The sequence below is a fragment of the Fukomys damarensis genome, unplaced genomic scaffold (genome assembly GCF_012274545.1).
Source record: "Fukomys damarensis isolate Sample0158 unplaced genomic scaffold, DMR_v1.0_HiC HiC_scaffold_17, whole genome shotgun sequence".
Classification (NCBI taxonomy): domain Eukaryota; kingdom Metazoa; phylum Chordata; class Mammalia; order Rodentia; family Bathyergidae; genus Fukomys; species Fukomys damarensis.
In genome coordinates, this window is record NW_022900929.1 from 6,863,828 (window position 1) to 6,887,132 (window position 23,305).

Consider the following 23,305-nt stretch of genomic DNA (forward strand, 5'->3'; position numbering starts at 1 on the left):
TTTTTTTTTTTTGAGACAGGGTCTCACTATGTAGTTGAGATTGACCTGGAACTCACTACATAGCCCAGGCTGGTCTCAAACTCACAGTGATCCTCCTGCCTCAGCCTCCTGAGTGCTGGAATTACAGGCGTTCACCACTACACTGGCTCTTGTCATTTCTTTTAGACTCCACATATCAGGGAGAACATGCAATATTTGCCTGTCTGAGTGAGGCTTATTTTGCTCGACAGCAATCGTGTCCAGATCCGTCCATTTTCATGCAGATGACAGCATTTCGTTCTTCCTTATGGCTGAACAATATTCCATTGTGTACTGTGTGGTACATAGACCTCGTTTCCTTTATCCATTCATCCGTTCTTCTTGAGGCTTGTGACTATCAGGGAAATTTCCCCTCTGAGAAATTTGTGAAGAATGTTTCTTCTGGGTTGCCTTTCGGTTTTGCTCATGGTGGTTTTTACCATGGAAATTTTTTCTTTACATTGACCTAGTCACACGGATCAGCCTTTTCTTTTGTGGTCTTGGGTTTGTAGCACACTTAGGCCCCTGTTTACCTCAGGCTTTTCTTCTTTTAAATAACAGCTGAGGTGTAATTCACATACCTCTCAGTTTGCCTGTGCAGTGGGGAGCGGGCTAGTCTAAGATGGGCTGTGGAGCTGGACTGCCGTGACACTTTCCTGCCCCCTTATCTCACCAACCACTACCCTCTGGAGCCCCCCACTTCCTCCCCAGTGGAATCTGCTTCCTGTCTAAGGCTCTGCATTCTGACAGCTCCTGCAACTGGAATCTACCAGGTGCAGCCTTTGGTGACAGCTGTCCCAGACACGTTCCTCCCTGTGAGTGAGGCACCACTGTCTGGAAGCTGGGCTGCTTCCATTCTGCTGTGCTGATCAGTGCTGCCATGGGCATCTGTGGCTGATCTCCTTTCTCTGGAGTGAGTGGACTTTCTGGGAACCCCCGCAAACTCTCTGACTTCCAAGCTGTTCCTGGCCCATGTCCACGAGTGACCTCTGTGGCCCAAGGACTGTGTTCTCTGCACCCTGCTCTCTGTCTGTGATTCTGCCTGTCCTCATGGGTCTGCAGTGGTGGTCACCACTGTCTGATCTGCAGTTCCCAAAAGCCAGTGATGTTGAGCATCTTTTCTTCTCTCTCTCTGTATTTATTTATTTATTTTTTGAGACTGTGTCCTGCTATGTAGCCCAGGCTGGCTTGAACTTGAGCCCTTCCTGCCTCAGCCTCCTAAGTAGCTGGGATGACAGGTGTGCACCACCATGCCTCTGGCCTCATTGCTATTTTTTGATGAACTGTGAAAAATATGTAGACTAACAGGGAGGTGTAGTGTGCTTTTCCCTCTCCCTGTGTCGTGGTTGGGGCTTCTTCTGTATTTTTAAGAGCCTACAGCATTCTTCTCCACAGACACTTTGGCCGTGTCTTACTGTATCATGTCTTGGGTATTGTGTCCAGTTGCCACGCATAGGAATCACTGGTATTTGTTCCATCTCCCTAAAGGACCAAGATTTCATATAGACAAGCTGTGGGCGTCAGAATTTAGTCTGGCAGTACCCTTTCCTGGGCAGATTTGCTGCGTGTAATTTCTTTCCTTTGGCTTTTCTGGTCCTCAGAACATAGTCGTCCTGGAGGGCACAATTTCTGTTGGGTGAACCTGGTAGGGGTCTTCTGGGAGAGACCTCTGTCAGCCTGAGCCCCAGGCATCGCAGAGGCAGGAAGGGGCTTGGTGTTCTTTGGCCCTGACTTCAAGGCTTTGGGTGCGGCCAGGCCTGGCCCAGCTCCTTGGCCACCCAAACCGGGGTCTCCAGCCTGAAGCAGGCTTAGGCTCACACCTGTATCCCTGGCTGGACGCCCTCTTGGCATGGCCAGCCTGCCCGATTCGAGGGCCTCTCCAGTGGGCCTCCATGCCTTGCTGCTTTTGCTCCTGGTCCCTTGCCTGGCTGGGTCTGGGGGCTGACTCTTGGCCATCTCTATGCCCACTGTGTGCCTGCTGCCTGGGCTAAGGTTGGACCTGAGAATTAAGTGAGATGGGCAGCAGGTACACGGTGGGGCTGGGGCCGGCTCTGCAGGGGGACGCTCAGTGATAAGTGGTCTCGGGCAATGGAAACTGGGTGGTGTTGGACAGGGCTCAGTGCCATCGAGGTGGGGCCCTTGTCCCTCTCCGCTCACTCAGATACGGTGTTCAGGGACAGTAGGGGTCCCTCCAAGTGCTGGCCCAGCCCTCAGTGCCCTGAGTCAGCCCACCACGCCCTGCAGCCGGCACAGACCTGGGCCTCCCTGCACTCTGACACCATCTCATCCCCTCTCTTGCAGTTCATGGCCTCCCATGGGAACGAAGCTGCCAGGGCCACATTTGAGTCCAAAGTGCCGTCTTTCTACTACCGGCCCACATCTTCCGACTGCCAGTGAGTATAGAGAGGCTTTGTGGGGTCACTGGGAACAGCACTGGGAGGACCAAGCAGGCGGAGGCGGCGGCCTGGAGAGCCTGGAAGGGTGGCTGTGGCCCTGGGATGCCACCCGCCTCTGCTTCCTCTATCTGCCTTTGGGCTCTGTGTATTCTGTGTGGTAAATGCCACAGGGCTCCAGCCAACCCAGGGTCAGCGGGCTCCCTGGTGGAACCTGGAGAGTTTTAGGGTTCTCCTGGGTGCCCCCTGGTGACCTGAGAGGAGGGGTCAAGACTGCTGTCTGGCATGTGGGCCCCTGGCTCTGCAGAGGGTATAGACCTGGGTGCCCCTGTCTGGACACCAAGGGCACCAGACAGGGGCACCCAGGTCTGTCTGCCTTTGGGCTCTGTGTATTCTGTGTGGTAAATGCCACAGGGCTCCAGCCAACCCAAGGTCAGCAGGGAGAGTGAGGATCAGTTTGGACCCTGGAACTGGGACTACTCTCTGAACCTTAGTGTCCCCATCTGTCCAGCCAGTGGGAATGTGATGTAGAACCAATAGCCAGCACAGCTCTGATGGCACTGTGCCCTCCTCCTGCCCACAAAGAGCCTCTGGGCTCCTGCCCCCAGTTCTCTGTCTGGCTGGGTCACCTCTTTCTCCCCCTGTGTCTTCCTGGGGGAAGACAACTCTCCCAGCATTGGCCAGACTTCGCCTCCCACCTGGAACACCTCGGACTCTTGGCCCAGCTCTGTGAGGCCCTGGGAACTGAGACCCTTCCTCCCCAGCTGGCCGGCTAAGCGCAGCCCTCCTTGGCTTCTCCTGTTGCAGTTCCCTGTGGCTGGAGCACTTGGGTGTATGACTTCTGGGAGCCTGGCGCAGGCAATCAGCTCTGGACAGCTTGGGATGTCGGGTGAGGGTGCTGGGGCTCCAGCTGCCATGGGTCCCACCTGTATCAGGCACAGAACCAGGTGGGAATATGGCCCTGGGCCACCTGGTCCTTCAGTGGCCTGGGCTTCCGTGGGACCCTTCCCATACCCATGGCTGCTCCTAGGGCCTGGCCTCCTCTTCCCGTTTCAGCTCCTGGCCATCTCCTGCCCTGGCTGCCTTCCTGGGCTCTCTCTCCTCATCACTCATCAGCTCCTTTTCTCTCCCTAACCATCCAAGCCTCCTCGCCAAGCCTGTCCCTGCTCTCCCAGGCTTTCCCACCAGGATATCCATGTTCCCTTGTCTTCCCAAAGCAGGGGTCCCTGGGATGGATCAGAGCCCCTCCCCTGCTGGCTGGCAGCCCCTGCTGCTTAGCCAAAGCATGGGTTCGCAGGGCTGTACAGCTGCTCAAGCCAGCTCTCATGACGTGCTATTCCCGGGGCCCAGAGGGGCTGAGCACCCTTCCCAGAGAACATGGGACCAGGGACCCCAGCCTGAAGTCCACATCCTGTGGCCAGGCATGGGCCGCCCAGACAGGGTCAGGGGGCACTTGGCAGGCGGGGACCTAGTCCTCAGCCCCTGAGTTTCTGGGCAAGTTGCCCAACCTCCCCAATCTTTCCCTTTCTTGGAAACAGAGTAAGAACTGGATACCCCTCCGGGTGGGGATGAGAGGCCACTCTCCAGGGCTCCAGCACCTCCTTCCCAGGCACAGCTTCCAGTCATACCTGGGCCCTACCCAGGTGTGTTCAGCACCATTCCTTGACTGACTCTGTGACCCCAAGCTCCCTGGGGCCCCAACCGCAGCAGTACCCTGTGTCCTGCATGTTATTGGGTGCACTGGGTACTGTGTTCCTCTGGGTGTGCTACTGTGTTTGCATGGTGCTGTGTCCTGCTAGGCACAGAACTGCATCCCGCTGAGTACTGTGTCCATTGGGTACTCATCCCCCTGGCGGTAGTACTGTGTCCACCGATACTACGTTAGAGCAGGACCTCACACGTCTGCCTCCAGGTCCGCAGGAAAATAGCCCACTCCACACAGAGAGCCTCCATAGATGCCACCTTGACCCTGACCTGCGCTCTGCCAACCTGGGAGGGTGAGCTCCCTGAGCAGGGCACGCCATCAGGGGGCTGTCACTGGTCTGCAGGAAGCCTGGAGGTGGGGCCTCCAGACAGGGAGGGGGCTGGCTGTGGCCTGTGACCTCATTTGTTCCTTGCTGAAGACACTCACCGTGTGTCAGGCCCTGCTAGGCTCTTGGCAGGTGTCTTTGGGAAGCCTTCCGGAGCTGGGAGCTGGTCCAGCTGGCCCCTTCATGGGAGGGGAGGCTGAGACCCTGGCTTACACCTCACCTCTGTGCATCCCCCTCACCTGGCTGCCCATGTCTTCAGGGCCCCCTCCCCAGCCCCTGGACCAGCACCCCCAGCCTTCCACCCCCGCAGGCCTCTTTGCAGCTCTCAGTATGAGTCAGGGTGCTGGCTGCATGGCTGCGCAGCTATTTTGGGGCATGATTTTGTCACCACTCTGCAGGCTACTCTGTAGCCTGGTTGTCTGCATGAGGGCTTCCCTGCACCTCTCGGCCTGAGCGGGGCCAGAGCACACGCAGGGCAGGAGGACAGGGCCCTGGAAGCGTAAGCTGTGGGTGCTGTGCAGTGGTAGGAGGTGGAGGACGTTCGCACTGTGGAAACTGTAGAGCACAGTGTTGGAGGCGGGATGTTTGAGCACAGAGAGCTGTAGGAGTGAGGGCGGGAGCTCTGTGACTGTAAGGTGACACCGGTGTGAGTGCTGTGCATACTGTAGAGCGCTGAGGAGTGGCAGGGCAGTGCAGAGGGCTGGCGCTGTCAGGTGAGTGGGTGAAGGCTCCAGGCTGCAGCCAGGGCTGGTGTCTCGATGGCCAGGAAAGAGGCCGCTGGACCCCAGCATGTGCACCTCATCAGAGCCGATGCCCAGGGCAAGCCCACAGGGAGGGCCCTGCCAGGATGTCAGTCAAGGTAGTCCCCCCACAGTTGTGGCCCGCCCAGGGCATGGCGCACATGGCGGCAGCTTTGGCAGCCGCACCGTCCAGCCTTGTGCTCTGGCCACAGTGGACTCAGTGAGAAGGGCACTTTCCTGGTGGCCCATTCCCTGCCATCCTGGCGGGGGCGGGGGAAGTCCAGGGCATCCACTTCTCTGTGTCCTGGAGCCCACAGCCCACCAGGCTTAGGTTGGAGGTGCAGGTCCTCTGGTATCTAGTGGCGTCTTTGTTGGTGGCTCCTGCTCTTGTATCTGGAGAGGAGCCAGTTCTGGGAAGCCCTGGTTCCAGCTCCTCTACCCTGCTTCCAGGGTGCACAGAGCATGCTCCATGCAGGACTGGCACTGTGCCTGCCTCCTGAGGCCTCAGTTTCCCCAGGTTCAAGATGGGGAGAATGGGGCCTACTATAGGGTCACCTGAAGGGCTCTGTGGGGTCCCCCTGAAGCTCGGGAGGAGGGGTCACCCCACGTAAGCCTTAGCAGCAGAAAGGCAGGGTCTCTGCAGCCCCAGCCCCAGGCCCCTTCTGTGTGGCTCTGCCCCTGGGGTTCCTCTCTCCACACGGGCGGAGAACTTACCAGCACAGCTCTGCTCAAGGTGGCTTCCCCACAGCCCCACCCGGTGAGTCTGGGTCAGGCCGGCCCCTCCCGAGTCGCTGGCTCACAATGGCCATCTCTGCTGTGTGCTCACAGTGTCGCCCCTCTGTGTCTGGACCATTCTTCTCATTTGTGAGGACACTGGTCACACAGGCCTGGGGGTCCACAGTGGCAGGCCGACTGCAGTCCCCACTTCCCAACAAGGCCACATTCTGAGGTCCTGGGGTTAGGGTGCCTGTTCAGCACTCTAACGGGGCACAGTTCAGACCATAGCAGCCCCAGAGGTGCCCTGGGTGACAGGGCAGGAGACCTGGGGTTTTGATCCGGGGCGGCGGAGGTAGAGGCTGCACGGTGGTGCTTTCCCAAAGTGAAAGGGAAAAATAGATACCACCGGCCTGGGCTTCCCCAGAGTAGAAGGGTGTGCTGGCCGTGGCGTCATGTTCTTTTTTCTGTTTTCTCTCCCTTTCTCCCTCGCTTTTCTTTTTCTGCACTACTGAGAATTGAACCGACAGCCTTTGCACTGAGTTACATCTCCAGCCCTTTTTTTTATTTTTTATTTTGAGACAAGTTCTTGCTAAGTTGCTCAGTTACCCAAGCAGGTCTTGAACTTGCAACCTCCTGCCTCAAGGACCAGAATGCTGGCATGGGGTCACTTCCTGGAGAGCCGAAGCCTGACTTTCCTGCCTCCTGGCAGGGTACTTGTGACAATGTCCTAAATCTTATGGTAGAAGCCAGCAGAGGGGAGGGGGGCTGATGTTCATGGGGAAAACAGGGTGCTGCCCCTTCCTTGGCACAGAGGCTGAGGTGTGTGCAGGCTATGAGGGCCACCAGGGCCACCCAGCAGGTATGGAGCCAGATGAGGCCAGGCCTAGGCATGTGAGGAAGGTGCTCTGGAGGCCACCTGGGGGCAGTGATGGCCAGTGGGCTCCAGGGCACATCCGACCTAAGGACATGGCCTCAACAAGCACCTGCCCAGCTCAGAAGGGGGGTGAGTCTGGCTACCTGAGTCTCGGGACATGGACAGACCCCAGGGAGTGGATGGGCAGGGGCTTTGGGGCCTCTAGGTGGGTTTCCATTTCTGGCCCCTGTACACTGTGCCCACTCGGTCACCATCAGGCAGGGTGCTGGCTGTGGAGGTGTAAGAGGTGCTCAGGGAGCCCCAGGGTCAGGGCAGGATCCAGGTTGAGGCAGGCTCCGTGGGCACCTGACCTTGTCAAGGTGGTGATGGGTGGGCCTGGAGACCCAGGGCAACTGTGTGTGGACTGCACCCCTTCGGCATGGGGTGTCTTATATCCAGGTTGCAGATAGGACCTGGGGGGTGGGGGACCCGCAGCAGCTGTGTGTGCCCCACGCTGTGCTGTGAAGCAGTGTCTGCAGGGTAGTAACTAGAATGAGGAGAGCTCGCCTTGGAATAGGATGGGGCCCCACCGCCGGCTGGTGACTTCCTAAGAGAGAGGAGAGGGACACTGAGAGACACACATGGCAGGGTTGGAAACATTATGTCTGTGGCAAGGAGAGCCCCGACAGTAGAGTGACCACTGGTGTCCCCCGCCTCCAGAGACCTGGCCTGATGCCCTCACCCGCACTCAACCTCCAGACAAAGCAGCTGCATCCCTGTTACCTCGAGCTTCCCGCGGGTGATGTCCGTGATGATGGTGGTCTGCTTCATGTGTGCCAGAAGCAGCAAGGCCGCGGTGGCTCTGGGGACAAAGCTAGGATGTAGTGTTCATCCAGTACTTCTTCCTGGGGCCCCAGGGTTGGGGTGAGCTTGGCTGCCCTGTGTTCTGAGGCACCTTGGGCACGAGCGCTGGGACGCTATTTCCATCTGACCAGAGGGCTCGGGGGAAGTGCAGTGAGGCGGTGCCCACCAGAGAGGCTGAGGGACGGTGCCAGGACCTGGGGTTTCAGAGCGAACTGCAGGGCTGTGGTGCTGAGGTCACAAGATGGAGGCCTCCCTGGGTGGGACACTAGACCCTGCTTGGGAAGAGGAAGCCCAAGGTGGAAACTGAGGCCCAGGTTGGGCAGCGGGGTGGGGGAGGCAGATGAAGCTGGGGTCAGACAGTGACACTGTCCCCAAGGACTGTATGGGGACATTGGAGGCTCCTCATACCTGCCTTTGGTCTGAGCACTGGGAGGCAGCTCCTGGGGAGACGGGAGTCCGGGAAGGAGCCAGGTTGTCCCTGTGGCAGTTGCCAGAAGCTGCTCACCTCCTCTGGGATGGGAAATGTGGGGATCAGGGTCAACCTGCCAACCCTTCCTCTCTCCGCAGGCTCCTGCGGGAGCAATGGGTCCGTGCCAAGTACGAGCGGCAGGAGTTCATCCTCCTTGAGAAGCAGGAGCCCTACTCTGCAGGTGAGCCCGGGGCGCTGTCCCCACCCCTCACAGAGCTGAGTCCCCCTCCCTGTAGCTCCTGGTGGTCCCAGGGCTGAGGCCACCCCAGGCCAGGTGGGAGTACAAGGGTCAGCACCCTGCCACAAAGAGGGTACAGCTGCCTCCCCTGGGTCTGCTGGGTGCCATTGGGGTCCCTAGGGCATTGGAGCTTTTGTAGAGCTGTGGAGAGGACATCTCAGGGCATAGAGCTGCCTGGGGGTCCTGGATACCTGACCCCACCCTCAGCCTCAGTCTCCCCAGTACTCAGTGGCCCCAGGCCCACCCTGGATCTCATTAAGGTCCTATGTCCAGTGGACTCAGCCTGGCTGGGCTAGAGGGCTCCGGACATCGGGGCTCAAGCGTCTCTTCCTCCCCAGAGATTGGAGATTGGGAGGCCTCACCACCATAGAGTTGCCAGGGGGCTCCTCTGCTGGCCTTCACTGTAGCTGTCCTGCCCAGTCCCCAGAGGCCACCGCTTGCCCTCCTCCTGTGTACCCTCAGCCTGGGACCTGCAAAGATGCCCCCTACCTTTCCTTGAAGGCCCAGGTTAAGTCCCCTGGGGCCAGGCTGGGGGAGCCCTGCGTCAGGAAACCTCAGCACTGCCTCACCCTAGCATGGCTCTCAGCTGAGACCCGTACAGGGACAAGCTCAAGCTTCAGAAAGGGAAACCAAGGCCAGGGAAGTGACAAGGCCTGGTTTTGAATATTGCTAAAGTCAGCACTGGTGGATTTGGGAAGATGGGACAGAGGAGCACCTGCTGCCTGGGGCCTGCCCCCTCTGTGGGGAGCTGTCAGCCTGGCCTCCTGGCTGCTGACCTCAGATGAAAGCAGCTGTGCCTGCTCCTCAGCATCTGGCTGAGGTGCAATGGATCCCGAACTCTGTCACACCAATGTCCATGCTACCCCATGTCCACTGCTACCAAGGACTGTCACTCAGACGGAGGAGACAGAGCTGGCACATACCACAGCATGGACACTGAGCCAGAGGAGCCAGGCTGGGAAGGCCATGTGCTGTGGTTTTGTTTCCATGAAGAGCCCAGGGCAGGTCATACCAAAGCCGGAAACAGATCAGTAGCTGTGGGCACAGGGGAGACTCCAGGTCCCTTGTGGGTGATGAAGATGTTCTGGACTAGCCAGAGGCACTGATTGTACTGTGCCAGGGAGGTAGGATGAAGTAGCACGGAGTCACCTAAAACACCTAAAATGGTATTTGGTGACCATGATGTCTCACGTAAGCCAAGAGGACACGGAGCCCTTGCTGCCCTGGTACCAGGCTGGTCAGGGAGCCAGGCTCCTTATGCCACACTCTTGGGGTCTCTCCTCCACCTCCCTGGCTCTGAGAAACCATTGAGGCATCTGAGTGGGTGAGGCTGGGAGCAGGACGTGGGGGTGTAATCTGAGGCAGGACAGTGGCACCCCTCCATTCTGCCGTACAGCTAACCCAAAGCCCAGGACAGTGGCCACGTTTGTGAGGTGGCCCGGATCTCCCGGCAGTGCTCTGCTCATGGCGGTGGGCATCTTTCCTGCCCTTCTTCTCAGAGTGGCTGCCTTGCTTCAGTGAGCAGCCACCCAGATGCAGATTCACTCTCCTCATGGCTAGGCCGTGTGTCCACAAGAGAAGGAAAGAGCATGTCAGGCCTGTGTGACACCCTGGGGCCCGCCTTGCCTACACGCAACCCACTTCCTCTGGGACCCCAGAGCAATGCACTGGACTTGTGGAGCAGTCTTGGGTGTCCTCGGGGCTCGTATCCACGCAAGCCTTCGTCACACCTCCCTCAGACACATTGAGTCTCCCGCCCTAGCGACCTGGAGCTCCTGGCCCTCTGTCCATCCACTGCCCCATGCGCCCCTGTGGTAGCCCCTCGGAGTGACAGGGCCTGTGGGGAGGCTAGACACAGGGCAGTCACATGACCAGTGACCTTCCCTGCATGGGAGATGATGGCCTGTGAGACCCTCCCTGCCTAACTCCCAGGAGCAGAGCCTGTGCAGGGGCCACAGGCGTCTCTCCCTGACCTACAACTGTCCAACTGGCTTGGTGCCCCTGTACCCAGACCCCAACTATCCAGGCCCTGGTGGATGCATCAGATGCTCCACCCCACCCCCAGGAGGAGGCTTCCACCTGGGTAGTGGGTTGAGGCCTTGGCCGTGGGGAATCTGGTGATGGCACCCGGTGCTTGCCACAGAGCACTTTCTCAGGCAGTGTGGTAGTGCCCCGCCCTGCCTGCTGCTGTGAAAAGCAGAAGTCCTTTGTGGAGAAGGAGGAAGTGCAGGGGTTAGGAAAGGCACCTCCAAAGGAGACCAGGCCCAGGACTATAGGAAGCAGGTCTTCCAGCCTGGCCTGGAATGAGCCAGAACCTGGGGCTGCAGGGTCAGGAGGCCCACATGCTGTGCTGGGGTTAAGGTCGGGGGTATTTTTTTTTTTGTACTGGGGTTTGAACTCCAGTCCTTGTGCTTGCGAGGCAAGTGGCGGAACCACTGAGCCAAATTCCTGGCCTAGGTGGGAGGTATTGTCACAGGCTAGGACCCTGGCCACCCTCTGGGGTACAGCAGGACAAGGATGCCCGGCCTGTGTCACCTGCTGAGCAATCTTGACCAGCAGAGCAATGGCTGGGACTCCCATGTCAGGGCCCAGGAGACCAGGCGCTCCTGGTGGCTGGAGCTGGACTGACTTGAGGATTAATAACCTGTAAAGATAAGTATCCACTGTCTACACCAATTAGACTCAACAGGGGAAAAGAGGGACAGCTGTTCCTTCCAGAGAATTCCAGAGCTAAGTGCTGAAGAAATGAGGGAGCAGAAGATCGCCGAGGCAGAGGACAGTGCGTGTGCACAGACTGACGCCAGACAGGCACTCTGGAGAAGCAGCCGCCAGCCTGGCCCAGAGACTTCCCCAAGAGGCTGCGGGTGACATCAGGTTGGAGGAGTCCCAGGATGTCCCTCACTGTGTGTCAGCAACGTGGGCACCTGGCCAGCACAGGGAGAGCCACACTGCTGCAGAGTTCTTGTCACCTCCCCCACAGAGCAGCGCTGACCCGGTGACAGCTGCCCTCTGCCACACATCTAGGTCACAGAACCCACATCGTGAGAGAGACATCAGGGGGTTGAACTCTCAGGAGAGGGGCACATCATGAGGCCTGTTATCTTCTATCAGGGAGCCCCAGCTTCCGTCCCGCTGTGGTCTTGGACTGGTGGTGACAGTGTCACGCAGTCACCTCTGCAGTTCACCCCCCTCAAGTGTCCAGCATGCTGAGTGGTGCTGACTTTCACGGCCTGGAGGAGACCCCGACCTGGCCAAGCTGCTCCTGCTCTGTCCCCACAGATGACCAGATTGGATGGTTCATGATGGAGGCAGGTGACAGAGGCCCCTGCTTCTAATTTCCATCATGGAGGACAATGTTTGTCCATGCTGTAGCATGTGCTATTTTTGCAGCTCTCCTTCAAGTCTAAAATTAGCCCAAAAGAAGATCAAACAGGACTGTCTTGTGCTGGATGGAGATGCCAGACGGCAGGGGTCCCAGAATACTAGTTGCCACTGACTGCATCCTGGTACACTGTCCTGCAGGTCTCCAACTGGACCTCTTCTACTGCTGGAGCCCCATGGAGCTGGAGGTCCCCACGGCCTATAGCCACCCACACTCTGGGGGTGTCAGGCTGCTGTCTCCACCCTGCAGCAGGGAGCTGGGCAGGCCTAGGGCCTGAGCACATCATGCCCCCAGATGGGGCTTGGGATGGTCTGATTTTAGGGAAGCCAGCACTGTCCACGGTTGGACAAGGAGAGGGGCCCTGGGCAAGGGGTCAGGCAGCCATGAGTAGCCTATGGAGTCTCACACCCTGCCAGCCACAGGGGCTGCTGGGAAGGACTGTGCCCCAGGTATGGGCTTCCCTTTCCTGGCTGGGGCTGAGGGAACAGTTGATGGGTTGCTCCAAGGGTAGACTGGACCCTGTGGTAGGTCTGGGGGTTCTGAAGCCCAAAATATTTCTATCCCCGTGCAGTCTGCAGACCTGGAAGCCTGGTGGCACCACGCCCACACTATAGTATAGAGGGGTCCTTGCCTGTCCCTCCCAGGCCCTGCTTTCTGGGGTGACCCTGTGACAGGGCCCTGCTCCCTCCCCAGGCATGCCTCCTTGCCTCTGCTGGGCCTCAATGGTGGCCTTTCATGGGCCAGACAATGCCCACGCTGTCAGGGATCAGGCACGGCTTCCTGCCCACAGTTTAGCCAGGTCCTTGGAGTGTCCCTCCCGCCCCCCTTCCCTCTTCTTGGCTGACCACGGACCCACCCCAGCTGCCTGGTTGTACTGGATGGGGATGTCCCAGGGTGGCTACCTCCCCCAACCTTAGTCTTGCAGTCCCAGGGGAAATAGGACCTGGGTGAGGGACAGGACCCTGCCCAGCTCCCGTTTCCCCGGCCATGTGGTGGGAAGGGCCTGGAGGTGGTACTCACACCCATCCCACTGTCCCTGAGCATTGGGGAGGGCTGGGCAGTGACCAGGGATCCTGGGCTGTCCGCCCTCAGGCCTGTGAGGTGCTGAAGTTGTAGTGTGGGGCTGTGTGGCTGTGTCCAAGCTGAACTGGGCACAGTGGACACATCCAGGGTCTTGTTGGCCCATAGGCCCATCCAGGTCCATCCAGTCCTCCTCCCCTCGAGTCTGTCTGCTAGCAGAGACCTGAGACCCAAGGAGGGCCACAACCAGGATGCGGTGTCAGTAGGGGCTGTGGGCTGGATGGTGAGCCCCTGGCTCCATATCTACTGTGTGACTGCAGGGCCAGGCAGTCTGGGTCCCTGGCTTTGTGGGAGCCAAACACTAAGGAGACCTCCGCATCTACAGCCAGCTCAGAGGACGGCCTGCCATGAAGCTTTGGCCCTTCTGCCATCCACAGCCCTCTTCTCCCCAGACCTTTAATTTCACTTCGAGATCCCAGCTGGCCAGTGGCGTGGGCTCTGCATCCTCTGAAGGGTGGGTGCCTGTTTTTATCATCCTGTGGGATGTGGAAGGGGCCCAGAGGCCCTGCCTCAGATGGCAGGGACAGAGCCCAGGCAGCTGGGCAGCATCAGGGAGGGGCAGAGCCCAGCAACCTCACAGACTCAGCCTGTGGCTCCCGGAGTCCCTGAGGCATGGCTCGAGTTCTGGGTTGATCTGGCATCAGGCAGCAGTGGTGGGAAGCCAGAAGCCAGGTTAGGGGGACAGGGCCTCCTCAGGTACCATGTCCATTGTCCATGGGGCAGCCCACTGGCAGGAGAGTCGGGGGCTCCTCACCTATCCTGCAGGGACCTCCAAGGGCCCAGGGCACAGAAGGTCACACTGGCCCTCACCAGACGCCCAGCCTCACTGTTCCCCTCAGTGCCAGGCTGTGCGGGTTCCCTGCCTTGGTTTCTAAAATATAATGTGCAATTTATATACATGCGGCATGATATGCTTTGCATATCCTATTCAGAGTGCAGTTCTGGGAGCTGAGACAAATGAAGATGGAACCCTAAAGCTTCACGCAAGCCCTTCATGGCACTCGCCACTGGGATCCTGCCTGCAGCTCCCCGGCCGGCTTCTCTCACTAAGCCTGCAGTCGGGCTGCAGGTTGCTCTCTGTGGCATAAGGGAGCTGCTTGGTATTCGGTTCCTAACTGAGGGACATGAGGTCATCTCCATTTTGTGTGGATCAAGAGTGAAGTCACTGGGAACATTAGTGTTCAGCTACTGCAAGCATGGTCTTCCCTCCTGGATTTTTACCAGGAAGCTCTTGTGTTTGTGTAACAAACCACCAGCCTGAGCCTGTCATGGTGTTGCAGGCCAGTAATCTCAGCACCCAGGAGGCTGAGGCAGGAGGATCTTGAATTCAAACCCAGGCAAGGAAACTAGACACTTAGTGAGACCCTATCTCAAAATAAAAAAGGCTGAAGATGTAGCTCAGTGTGGAGGTCTTGGGTTCAATCTTCAAACTTCAGTACTGCCCAAAAAAAAGAAAGAAAAGAAAAGAAGTGATGAGCCTCCCTTTGAGGACCCTGCCCTTCCGTCCCCGCAGCCCTGCAGGATGGCCATGTGAGGGGCTGTGCCTGGTGTGGCTGCTGTCCCTGCACTGGGTGGGTCATGGTTATGACTGATGATAGAGAACCATCACTGGGTTGTTGCCATCTCAGCCTTTTGTGGTGTGGACCCCGCTCCCTAGAAAGTGATCCTGGGCCCAGCACATGGAAGGAGTCCAGTCCCTGTGAAGAGAGAACTGCTCGACCTCTGCTCCGGGCCAGCCGGGCATTAGTGGGTGGGCCTCTGGAGTAGGGGTGTGAGGGTCTGAGTGTGGCCCTGCCCTGCTGTTGTGCCCTTCACCTCTGAGCCACCTGCACTCCCTGTCACCAAGGAGCCTAAGGTCCTGAGAGGTAGCAGGGTGGGGTCCAGCCAGGGACCCTGGCCAGCACTTTCCAAAAATATCACTTGAGTTGCTGTCACAGTGCTGAATTGAAGCTTTCGGCAGCTGGCTGTTGGGAAGGGCAGATGGCTGTTTGGTGCCCTCTGTCCTATGGCCTTGAGCCACGTCTGGACCTTGAGGGTCCTAGGGTCCTGCTCACAGAGCCCCTTAAGGGTGGCAGGGGACAGCGGGAGCCTACACCCAGGCCCTGCCCTGTGCCTGCTTGCTCCCTGAGGTGCTGCTGCCATCTGCTGGGCATTATGGGTATGGCAGGGCAAGGGGCTGGCATTTACCAGGCTTGAGTGCTGGCCTGGTGTGCTGGGGGCTGTAGAGGGGCCATGTATTGGTTCCTCTGGTCTGTGCCCTGTTTATCTGCTAAATGGCTCATTTACAACAGGATGTGCCTCAGGGGTTCTGGTCATGAGATGGTGTGTTCAGTGTCACCCAGGCCCTGCCATCTGTGTGACCAAGAGGTGCAACTGAGGACACTGTTACCCCCAAACTCCCTAGTGTCAACGCGCAGCCAGGCAAGCACCATCCCAAAGTGGCTGGGTCCTGACACTGAAGCAGACAACTGGGCTTCTCAACCCTGACCAAGCTAGGTGCTCATTTAGCCAGTCAACAGACATTCCAATTTGGCCCAACTTGGACTGCAGGACATTTGATGGCTAGGGGGAGGAGGGATACAGGCACATGTTAGCCTCTCCACGGGCTTTGGAGGTGCCATGGCCATTGAGTCGTTGGGGGAGGGAACAAGCCTGGCTATTTTCTGAGATGGGGCGAGGGCTGTCCCCCAGGGCGCCAGCTGCCCCTCCGGACACCAGGCTGCCGCCTCTTTACAGCCGTGTGTATCAGACAGCAGAGAAAACAGTGCCTGGTCTCTGGTGCCGGACCCAGTAGTGCCTGAAACATGGCTCTGTGGCTGCTGGCCAAGGTTTCCCCACCTCACTCAACCTTGTGGGTGGTGACACCTCAGGACACAAGGGCAGTGGAGGGAGGCGAGAAGGCCTCAGCCCAGGGTCCCACGGTGGCCCAGAGGGAGGCACAGGGACAACCCTGGAGGGCCCTTTCCATCACATGCGGGGCCACAGGGCAAGAGCTGCAAAGGCAGGGCATGAGAGGAGCAGCCCTGGAATAGGCAGAGCCTGGGGACACCATGGGTGGCAGGGGATGGGGGGGTCCCTCTGTTCTCCCTCCTTGGGTGACCTAGGCCACCTGCTGCCCCTCCTCCCCATGTCTGCAGAGCCTCTGGCGGGAGCAGGTGGCTGGCCAGCACCCGTGGGAGTTCACGGCAGCAGGATGACCTCACTCAGCCCGCCAGGGGGCAGTCCCTCCCTGTCCCCTCTTCAGGCTGACACCATCTCCACTCTCTCTCTCAGGGTACCGCGAAGGCCTTCTCTGGAAGCGAGGCCGGGACAACGGGCAGTTTTTAAGCCGAAAGTTTGTGCTGACGGAGCGAGAAGGGGCCCTGAAGTATTTCAACAAAAATGACGTGAGCCAGGCACAGGCGAGGGTGGGGCGTCCTGAGGTGTCCCTCGCCTCCACCCAGTGCCTCTGGGGTGTCGGTCCCTGGATGGGAGCCACCCCTGGGGACACTGCTCTGGAGGGAACACCCCCATGCACATAGTGGGATGCCACACCCACCGCTTGGACCAGGTGATACTGGGGACACGGTGGGCAGTCTCTCCCTGGTGGGGATGCCCAGGCCCAAGGCAGACGGACAACAGCTCAGTTGGCCACCTCCCCACCTAGCACACACGCTGAATGGCCCTGGCCCAGTCACTCGCCCAGGCCATTCGCTTCCGGCCCCAGCACAGGGCAGCAGTGGACATGGTGACCTCAGGTGGCCTGGTCAGGTACACTGATGTGAGCCCTGCTCTGCCACACCTGTCCCAAGGAGGAGCATCCCAGCCTGCCCTCAGCAGGACTTGTGTTGATGCCCTTGCTCTAGGACCCTTGGTGCAAGAGGTCGCCCCCTGGGCTCAGGCGCTCTGGCTGGGGACCCCAGGGCCTGCCCTCCATCATCCATTCTTCCAGGATCCAACAAGAGCATCCTGGGTCCCAGGGCTATTCTGGGTGATGGTGATAGAACCTCAGTCCTCATGCTCCTACCCAGCCTTGGTAGTGGGTGGTCTGCTGGCATCTGTGTCCTCACCAGGGCTGGGGTGGCCAGAGTACCCTGACTTCAGGCCTAGCAGAGTGGAGTGGGTGGGAGGTCCTGGTCACATGGGTCCCCGGAGCAGGAGGACCCCGAAGGACCCCGCTTGCCTGGGGCAGTGGTCTGGGAAAAGGAGACTGCACTGGCTGAGCAGGGTCTCTGTGAAGCAGGCATGCATGACGCATGGGTCTCTGCCTGGCTCCTTGTCCCTGTTGGACCTCAGGGCCATACCACAGATGGCACATTGGCCAAGGCTCTGTAGAGGGAGGGCAGATGGCACGGATGCGGACAGAGCCCAGAGGTGGAGAGCACCACGGGGCCATTTAGTCTCCTCACCCCCAGGGGGGTGGGCTCCTCTTTGCTCCTAGGAGACAGGCTTGGCGGGGTTCAGTAACTTGCCTGATCCACACACCACAGAGGCTGCCTGCAGCCACTGTGTCCATTCTGCCCTCAGCTGCACGGCAGGCCCTGCTCTGGGCTCAGAATTATCCTGTTTTTCAGGCCAAGGAGCCCAAGGCCATCATGAAGATCGAACACCTGAATGCAACCTTCCAACCAGTTAAGATCGGCCACCCCCATGGCCTGCAGGTCACCTACCTGAAGGACAATAGCACCCGCAATATCTTTGTCTACCACGAGGATGGGAAGGTGGGCGCGGGTGCAGGGCCAACCTGGTGGGTTCCAGCCCCTCAGGCCCTGCCTTGTAGCTGCCTACTATCATCTCTGGAGTGCAGGAGGGCACCCCGCAGGCGATGGGCCTGTGCTGTCCTGGGCTCCTTGGCCCAGGGGCCGTCATTTTTGTCAGAAGCGTGTGGGGCAGGGCTGTTCGGTAAGACTGGGAAGCGGCGTCTGCAGAGGCCGTGCTGCGGCAGAGCCATGTCGGACAGCAGCCATGTCTGTCAGCCTGCAGCACCTTCCCGTGCCGCATTCACGATGCCCGTGACTGTGACTGTGGCCGCTTTCCCTTCCTGCATGCATGCTTTTTTCCAGGGTCACAGTTGGGTCCCTGTGTGGACACTGCACGTCTTGTCATGGGGCCGGCCTTCCAGGGCCCGGGCAAGTCTGACAGTCTGCCACAGCGTGGAGGCCGGCTGACTCTCCCTCCTGAGCCCTGCACAGCTCACGATGTGGCTCAGACAGTTCTGCTGTAGTGGCCTTGGGTAGATGAGGTCAGGAGCATTTCCTTGATCAAGTGCTGCTTCTCTCCTGAGTACTGTCAGTCAGCAGTGCTCTTAGTTCTTATGTCCATCTGGCTTCTATTCTCATTTCTCTCTTTTCCCTCCCTGGGAAATTCCCTCAAGTGCCCTCTGATTGTTCTGCTCTCACATTCACTGTGCTTTGGTTTTTTGAGACAGGGTCTCACTATATAGATCAGGCTGGCCTTAAACTTGCAATCCTCCTGCCTCAGCCTCCTGAGTGCTGGGATCACAGGTGTGTACCACCATGCCTGGCTCCAACTTTTACCCTTGCAGAGTCCTTTCAGTTCCCAGGCAGTTCCTGTTTCAGGGCTGTTCTTGTTTCATGATTATTCTTCAAGGCTTTCTTATCCCTGAAAAGCATCTTAGTTTCTTAGCTGCTGGTTCCATTTGCGTGGCCTGCGGTCTTCTCTGTGGGACATCTCCCTGCGGTCCTGGGGTCTGGGGCCCAGTCCCTTCCTCTAAGGACAGCTGTGGCTCCCTCCTGTGCTGTGGCCAGGAGAAGGCTGCAGGCAGGGCAGTGATGTCAGCAGACACCCTGGGTAAGGCAGGCAGGCTTGGGCACCCAAGCGAAGGGGTGGGGGTAACATCCAGGTGAGGAAAGCACCTGTGCAAAGGCCCTTGAGGCAGTGGATGGCCTGCCTCCCTCACAGGGTGGTGTGGAGCCAGGACAGAGATGTCAGGCCCAGAATAAGGATGTCAACTCCAGAATAAGGGGCACTGGATAAACTGGGGCTGGGGCAGTGGCACATGCAATCTGCGCTGCTCCAGGCCACCTGGCCCATGCAGCCAGGGCACATTGGGGGCTGGCAGGAAAGGACCAGAGAGGGCTGTGACCTTTAGACAGGGAAGCCATGATACGATGCCGAAGTCAGGCGGGGGTGACAGGCAGTAAGAGGCCAGCGTGTGAGTCTGCAGCACAAGGCAGGTGGATAGCAGGGACCCTTGGGGAGGATCAGGTGCTGATAATGGCCAGGTGTATCTGGTGTTTGGCTTTTGCTGGACAGCGGGGCAGGTGCTGGCAGACAGCATCGAAATGCCAGGGCGGGGGAGCAGTGGGCAGCCCGGAGTTGGGGCAGGACAGGGGTCCCTCCACAGGGACCAGGGGCTCCAGGTTGTTTCCTAGTCAGGAATAGCTGGCCAAGGAGGCACAGCCCCAGATGGGCACTGGGTCTGGGAAGTGGAGAGCCAGGGCTGGTGCCAGACCAAACTGTGCCCGAGTAGAGTCCCCACCAGCATGGTGGTCACAGGAAGGCTGGCCAGGGCCAGGCCCCTCCCCAGTCTTACCCAGGGCCATCTTGCTGTCTGGATCCAGGGCAGCCCCCACCCTGCGGGGCACAGGTGACCTGGAGGGACAGCAGAGCCCACGGCTCACAGGCCCTCCCGTCCCCAGGAGATGGTGGACTGGTTCAACGCGCTCCGGGCTGCCCGCTTCCACTACCTGCAGGTGGCCTTCCCGGGGGCCAGTGACGTGGATGTGAGTGGCCTCCCTGAGGTCTCAGCGGTTGGGGTGGGGGTGTGAGCATCTCAGCCCTTGTGCCCCCCAGGGTGGGTTGGGATGACCTAGGGCATATGTGGTCCCAGCTGCCCCCAAATGACCACAGTCACCCTCTGTGCAGTGGACAGAAAGGGTGGGCAGCAGGGTGAGGGAGGAAGGCAGGTGGCCATGCCAGATGTGGGATGGAGCATGTCGGGGTGGGTGCCCCTGACCCCAGGGGGGCTGAGCCCAGCTTCCAAGGGGACAGGCCGGATGCCCCCCACCCTGTCTGACCACTCGGTCCCCCCAGCTGGTGCCGAAGCTGTCCCGAAACTACCTAAAGGAAGGCTACATGGAGAAGACAGGGCCCAAGGTGGGTCTGCAGGGGTGGGTGGCTGCCCAGGCCACACCCAGGTCCACTGTCTTCCTGCTTCTTCCTGGGGTGGGGCTGCAGGCCACAGCCAGGTTGGGGCAAGGTGCAGGGCAGTGAGGCATGGGGTGGAGCACAAGCTCCCTCCCAAGTTCCATGCTGAGTGGCCAAGCTCTGAGTAGGTCCCCAGGGGTGCCTGGCCGACAGAGACCACGCCTTGGCTGCCCTCCCCCACAGGGAGCCTTTTGGTCCACAGGTGGGACAGGTACTCCTGCGGAGATGCAGGTGTGGGACCTATGAAGCTGGGTGGTGGGCGGAGCATGGCCTAGTGAGGCCTGAGGAGGAAGTGAACAAGTGAGCGAAGGCTCTGCTGGTCACCTGCCCTCTGTGACCACAGCAAACAGAAGGCTTCCGGAAGCGCTGGTTCACCATGGATGACCGGAGGCTCATGTACTTCAAGGACCCCCTGGTAAGGAGGGTCTGCCTGCCGCCCCTCGGGAGATTTGCAGCCGGCAGGTCTTGCTGCTGATGAGGGGGAGGCTCATCTCCCAGGGTCCTGGCCCCAGGCCACACCCAGCTCTGAGGACAGACAATGGACATGAAGAGGCAGCCCTGGAGACCTGCCGGGTCCCTCCCTGCCTGTGGGCTCCAGGGACAGGAGGTGCCCACTCCCAGCTCCAGCTTGGCCCCTGCAGGATGCCTTCGCCCGAGGGGAGGTCTTCATTGGCAGCAAGGAGAGCGGCTACACGGTGCTGGAGGGGCTCCCGCCATCCACCCAGGGCTACCACTGGCCACACGGCATCACTATTGTCACGCCGGACCGCAAGTTCCTATTCACCTGTGAGACGGAGGCAGACCGGAGGGAGTGGGTAGAGGCCTTCCAGAAGGTGGTGGACAGGCCCATGCTGCCCCAGGAGTATGCAGGTGAGGGCAGGCACAGGGAGGCTGTGACTGCACCCTTCAGCCAGTCTTCTGTGCTGGATGGGGGTCAGGTGGGTGGCTTGGGAGAGCCTGGAGGAGTGTCCACCCTGATGTGGGTGGACACCTGTCTCCGTCTGCAGTGGAAGCCCACTTCAAGCATAAGCCCTAGCAAGAGACGTCCGAGGACCCTAGACTCACATGACTGGCTGGCAAGGAGGTGGCCAGCAGCCCCAGCCAGCCCTGCTGTTGTAGCAGCACAGCGTGGCCAGGTAGGGCCTGAGCTTCAGCCACTAGGACATGAGTCTGGAACCTCATCGAAGGCGACCCCGGCCCCGTCAACACTGCTGCTGACAGAGCCTGGCCGACCCACACACCTGAGCCCCCAGCCCCCAGCCAGAGCGGCCCCACTAACTCTGTGTTCCCAGCCCAGCCAGAGGTTATGTCAGGTCTTGGAATGGGACCTCAGCTGGGCTGCTGGGGACTAGGGTCTGCCGCATGCGTCCTTTCCCCTTCCCACCTCAACAAGTATTTAATTGAGCACCTGCTATGTGTTGGTCACGGGTCCTCCAGGGAATGTGTGCACACAGGCCCTGCCCGCTGGAGTCCCAGCACTCTGGGTGCCTGGCCTTGGCCGGGAGGGCCCGTGCTTAGGCACCGAGTGCCCAGCTCAGTGCTTGGCCTGGTCAGTGACCCATGCCCACCAGCCCTGGCCTTGTGGTTTTTGATCCCCTGGGCGGGGTGCCCCAGTTGGGCCCTGCTTGCTGCTGGCAGGCCAGTAGTTAAAGCCACCCTGTATTTATTTCTCACCTGATCTTTTCCATGCTGCATCCTGGTCACCCAGGATAGTCAGGGTGGAGCATGCAGTGGGGATGCACCTACCCAGGGGAGCTGCGGGAAGTCTCCTGAGCTAGTGTTCTGCGCCCACGTCGCGTCCTGGAATAAAGTGTGGCTCTGGCATGGTCCCTTCTGTGTGTAGGTGGGGAGGGGCCAAGCTGGCAGCTTCCACTTGGGTAGAGCAGGACAGACTGCCATGGTAGGCCTAAGATGGAGCCTGACCCCTGCTGGACCCCAGGGCCTCCAATGTCCATGTTCCCTGGGCCTGAGCTGGGGGCACCTGACCATCATACAGGAACACTCCCAGGGCCACAGTGGCCACACTGGCCCTAGCTATTTCAAGGGCTGTGGCAGGGCCCTGGGGTGCCCCTTTCCTGGCAGGCCCTCCAAAGCCTTCAGCCCTGGGGTCTCTGGCAAGGTCTGCAGCTCCGATGGGGTGCAAGGGTAGGGGGCACAGCTGGCCCTGCAGCTGTTTCTCAGAGGAAACGTCTGGGGAGGTAGAAGCCATCCAACCCCCATCTGGGGTCCCCCATGTGGCTGTTCTAAAGATGACACTGGCAGTCCCCTTACCCCCACCTCCTCAATGACTGGGGTTCACCTGGGGCAGTGCTCACCAAAATGACTGGCTGCAGCTTCTGCAGATGCTGGCCGGGTTCTCCAATGCAGAGTCCTGGGTCAGAAACCAGACCCAAGCCCTGTGTCTGCACCACCACAGGGCCAGCCCAGACACCTCCACTGTGGACGTGCGGTGTGCAGGCAGTGTTTGTGCACGTGTTCACCTGTGCGTACACACACATTGCCTTGTGCATGGCTATGTGCACAGGAACCTATGTGTTCTACCGAGGACACTGGCAACATTTTTAAAAGAAAGCACGGCACATGTCTGTAACTGCTGGAGAGATGAACTGTTCAGCGGCTGCTGGAAACCACAGCCCCCGGAAAGGCGTCACTGGGTTCTGGGCACAGGCCCTCAGCAGGCGATGCAGCACTGCTGTCTGGACCAGGGCCTAGGTGTGGTGCTGTCTCCCTGCCACCCGGTCGCAAGCACACCGATGCCACAATAAACTTGGCGCTTTACTTGGATGCCTCCTGAGGTTTGTGGGAGGAGAGAGGTCACCTGTAGAAAGGTGGTATGGACAGGCGTGCTTCCACAAACGGAATTTGAATTCTGCTTACATTGGTCCCCAGTACATCACCTGTGGGATGTAGCTTATGGGTTCAAAACCAGCATCTTAGCAGAATGGGGTGCTCCAGCCCGGGCCTGGGGACCCCGCCTGGCTCCTTCCATGGCTGTTCCCCCACTGTCCCAGTCCCCTCAGGGCTGCCCTGACACTGTCCCCAGGGAAGTCTGGTGTGGCCTGCACCCCACAGGCCTGCTCTCTGGGGCTGTGACACACATCACCTGGCGGGTTTGATTTCAATAAAATCACACATGTATTTCTAAAATCATAGCCAAGTGATTTCGGCCACCTTCCTGACACTGGCACATCATCTACACACATGCAACCTGACAGATCCAAGTGAACAGCACGGCACACGCTTCCTCCTGGGCTCAGCCACACCCAGCACTGAGGCTCTGGGCCTCCCCGGGGCAGGGTATGGCTGGGCACAGAGAGGCCCCACTGCTGCGCCCACCCACCTGGGCCCACAGCCAGCCCACACCAGCCCCAG

General features: G+C 59.4%; 1 protein-coding gene across 2 annotated transcripts in view; it reads left to right on the forward strand.

Annotated features, from left to right (window-relative positions):
- Positions 1-23,055, forward strand: part of Adap1 (ArfGAP with dual PH domains 1) — a 25,360-nt gene extending 2,305 nt beyond the window's left edge. The window contains exons 2-10 of one of the 2 annotated variants that reach the window (XR_782452.3): positions 2,320-2,411; positions 8,183-8,265; positions 16,058-16,170; positions 17,338-17,484; positions 19,426-19,509; positions 19,820-19,882; positions 20,277-20,348; positions 20,561-20,803; positions 20,941-23,055. Coding sequence is in view for 1 of the 2 variants with exons in the window: in XM_010635543.3 (XP_010633845.1) it covers positions 2,323-2,411; positions 8,183-8,265; positions 16,058-16,170; positions 17,338-17,484; positions 19,426-19,509; positions 19,820-19,882; positions 20,277-20,348; positions 20,575-20,803; positions 20,941-20,969 (909 nt within the window). In the remaining variant the exon portion in view is untranslated. The remainder of the gene's footprint in view (positions 1-2,319; positions 2,412-8,182; positions 8,266-16,057; positions 16,171-17,337; positions 17,485-19,425; positions 19,510-19,819; positions 19,883-20,276; positions 20,349-20,560; positions 20,804-20,940) is intronic. The other variant, XM_010635543.3, reaches the window with a different exon arrangement.
- The last annotated feature ends 250 nt before the right edge of the window (positions 23,056-23,305 follow it).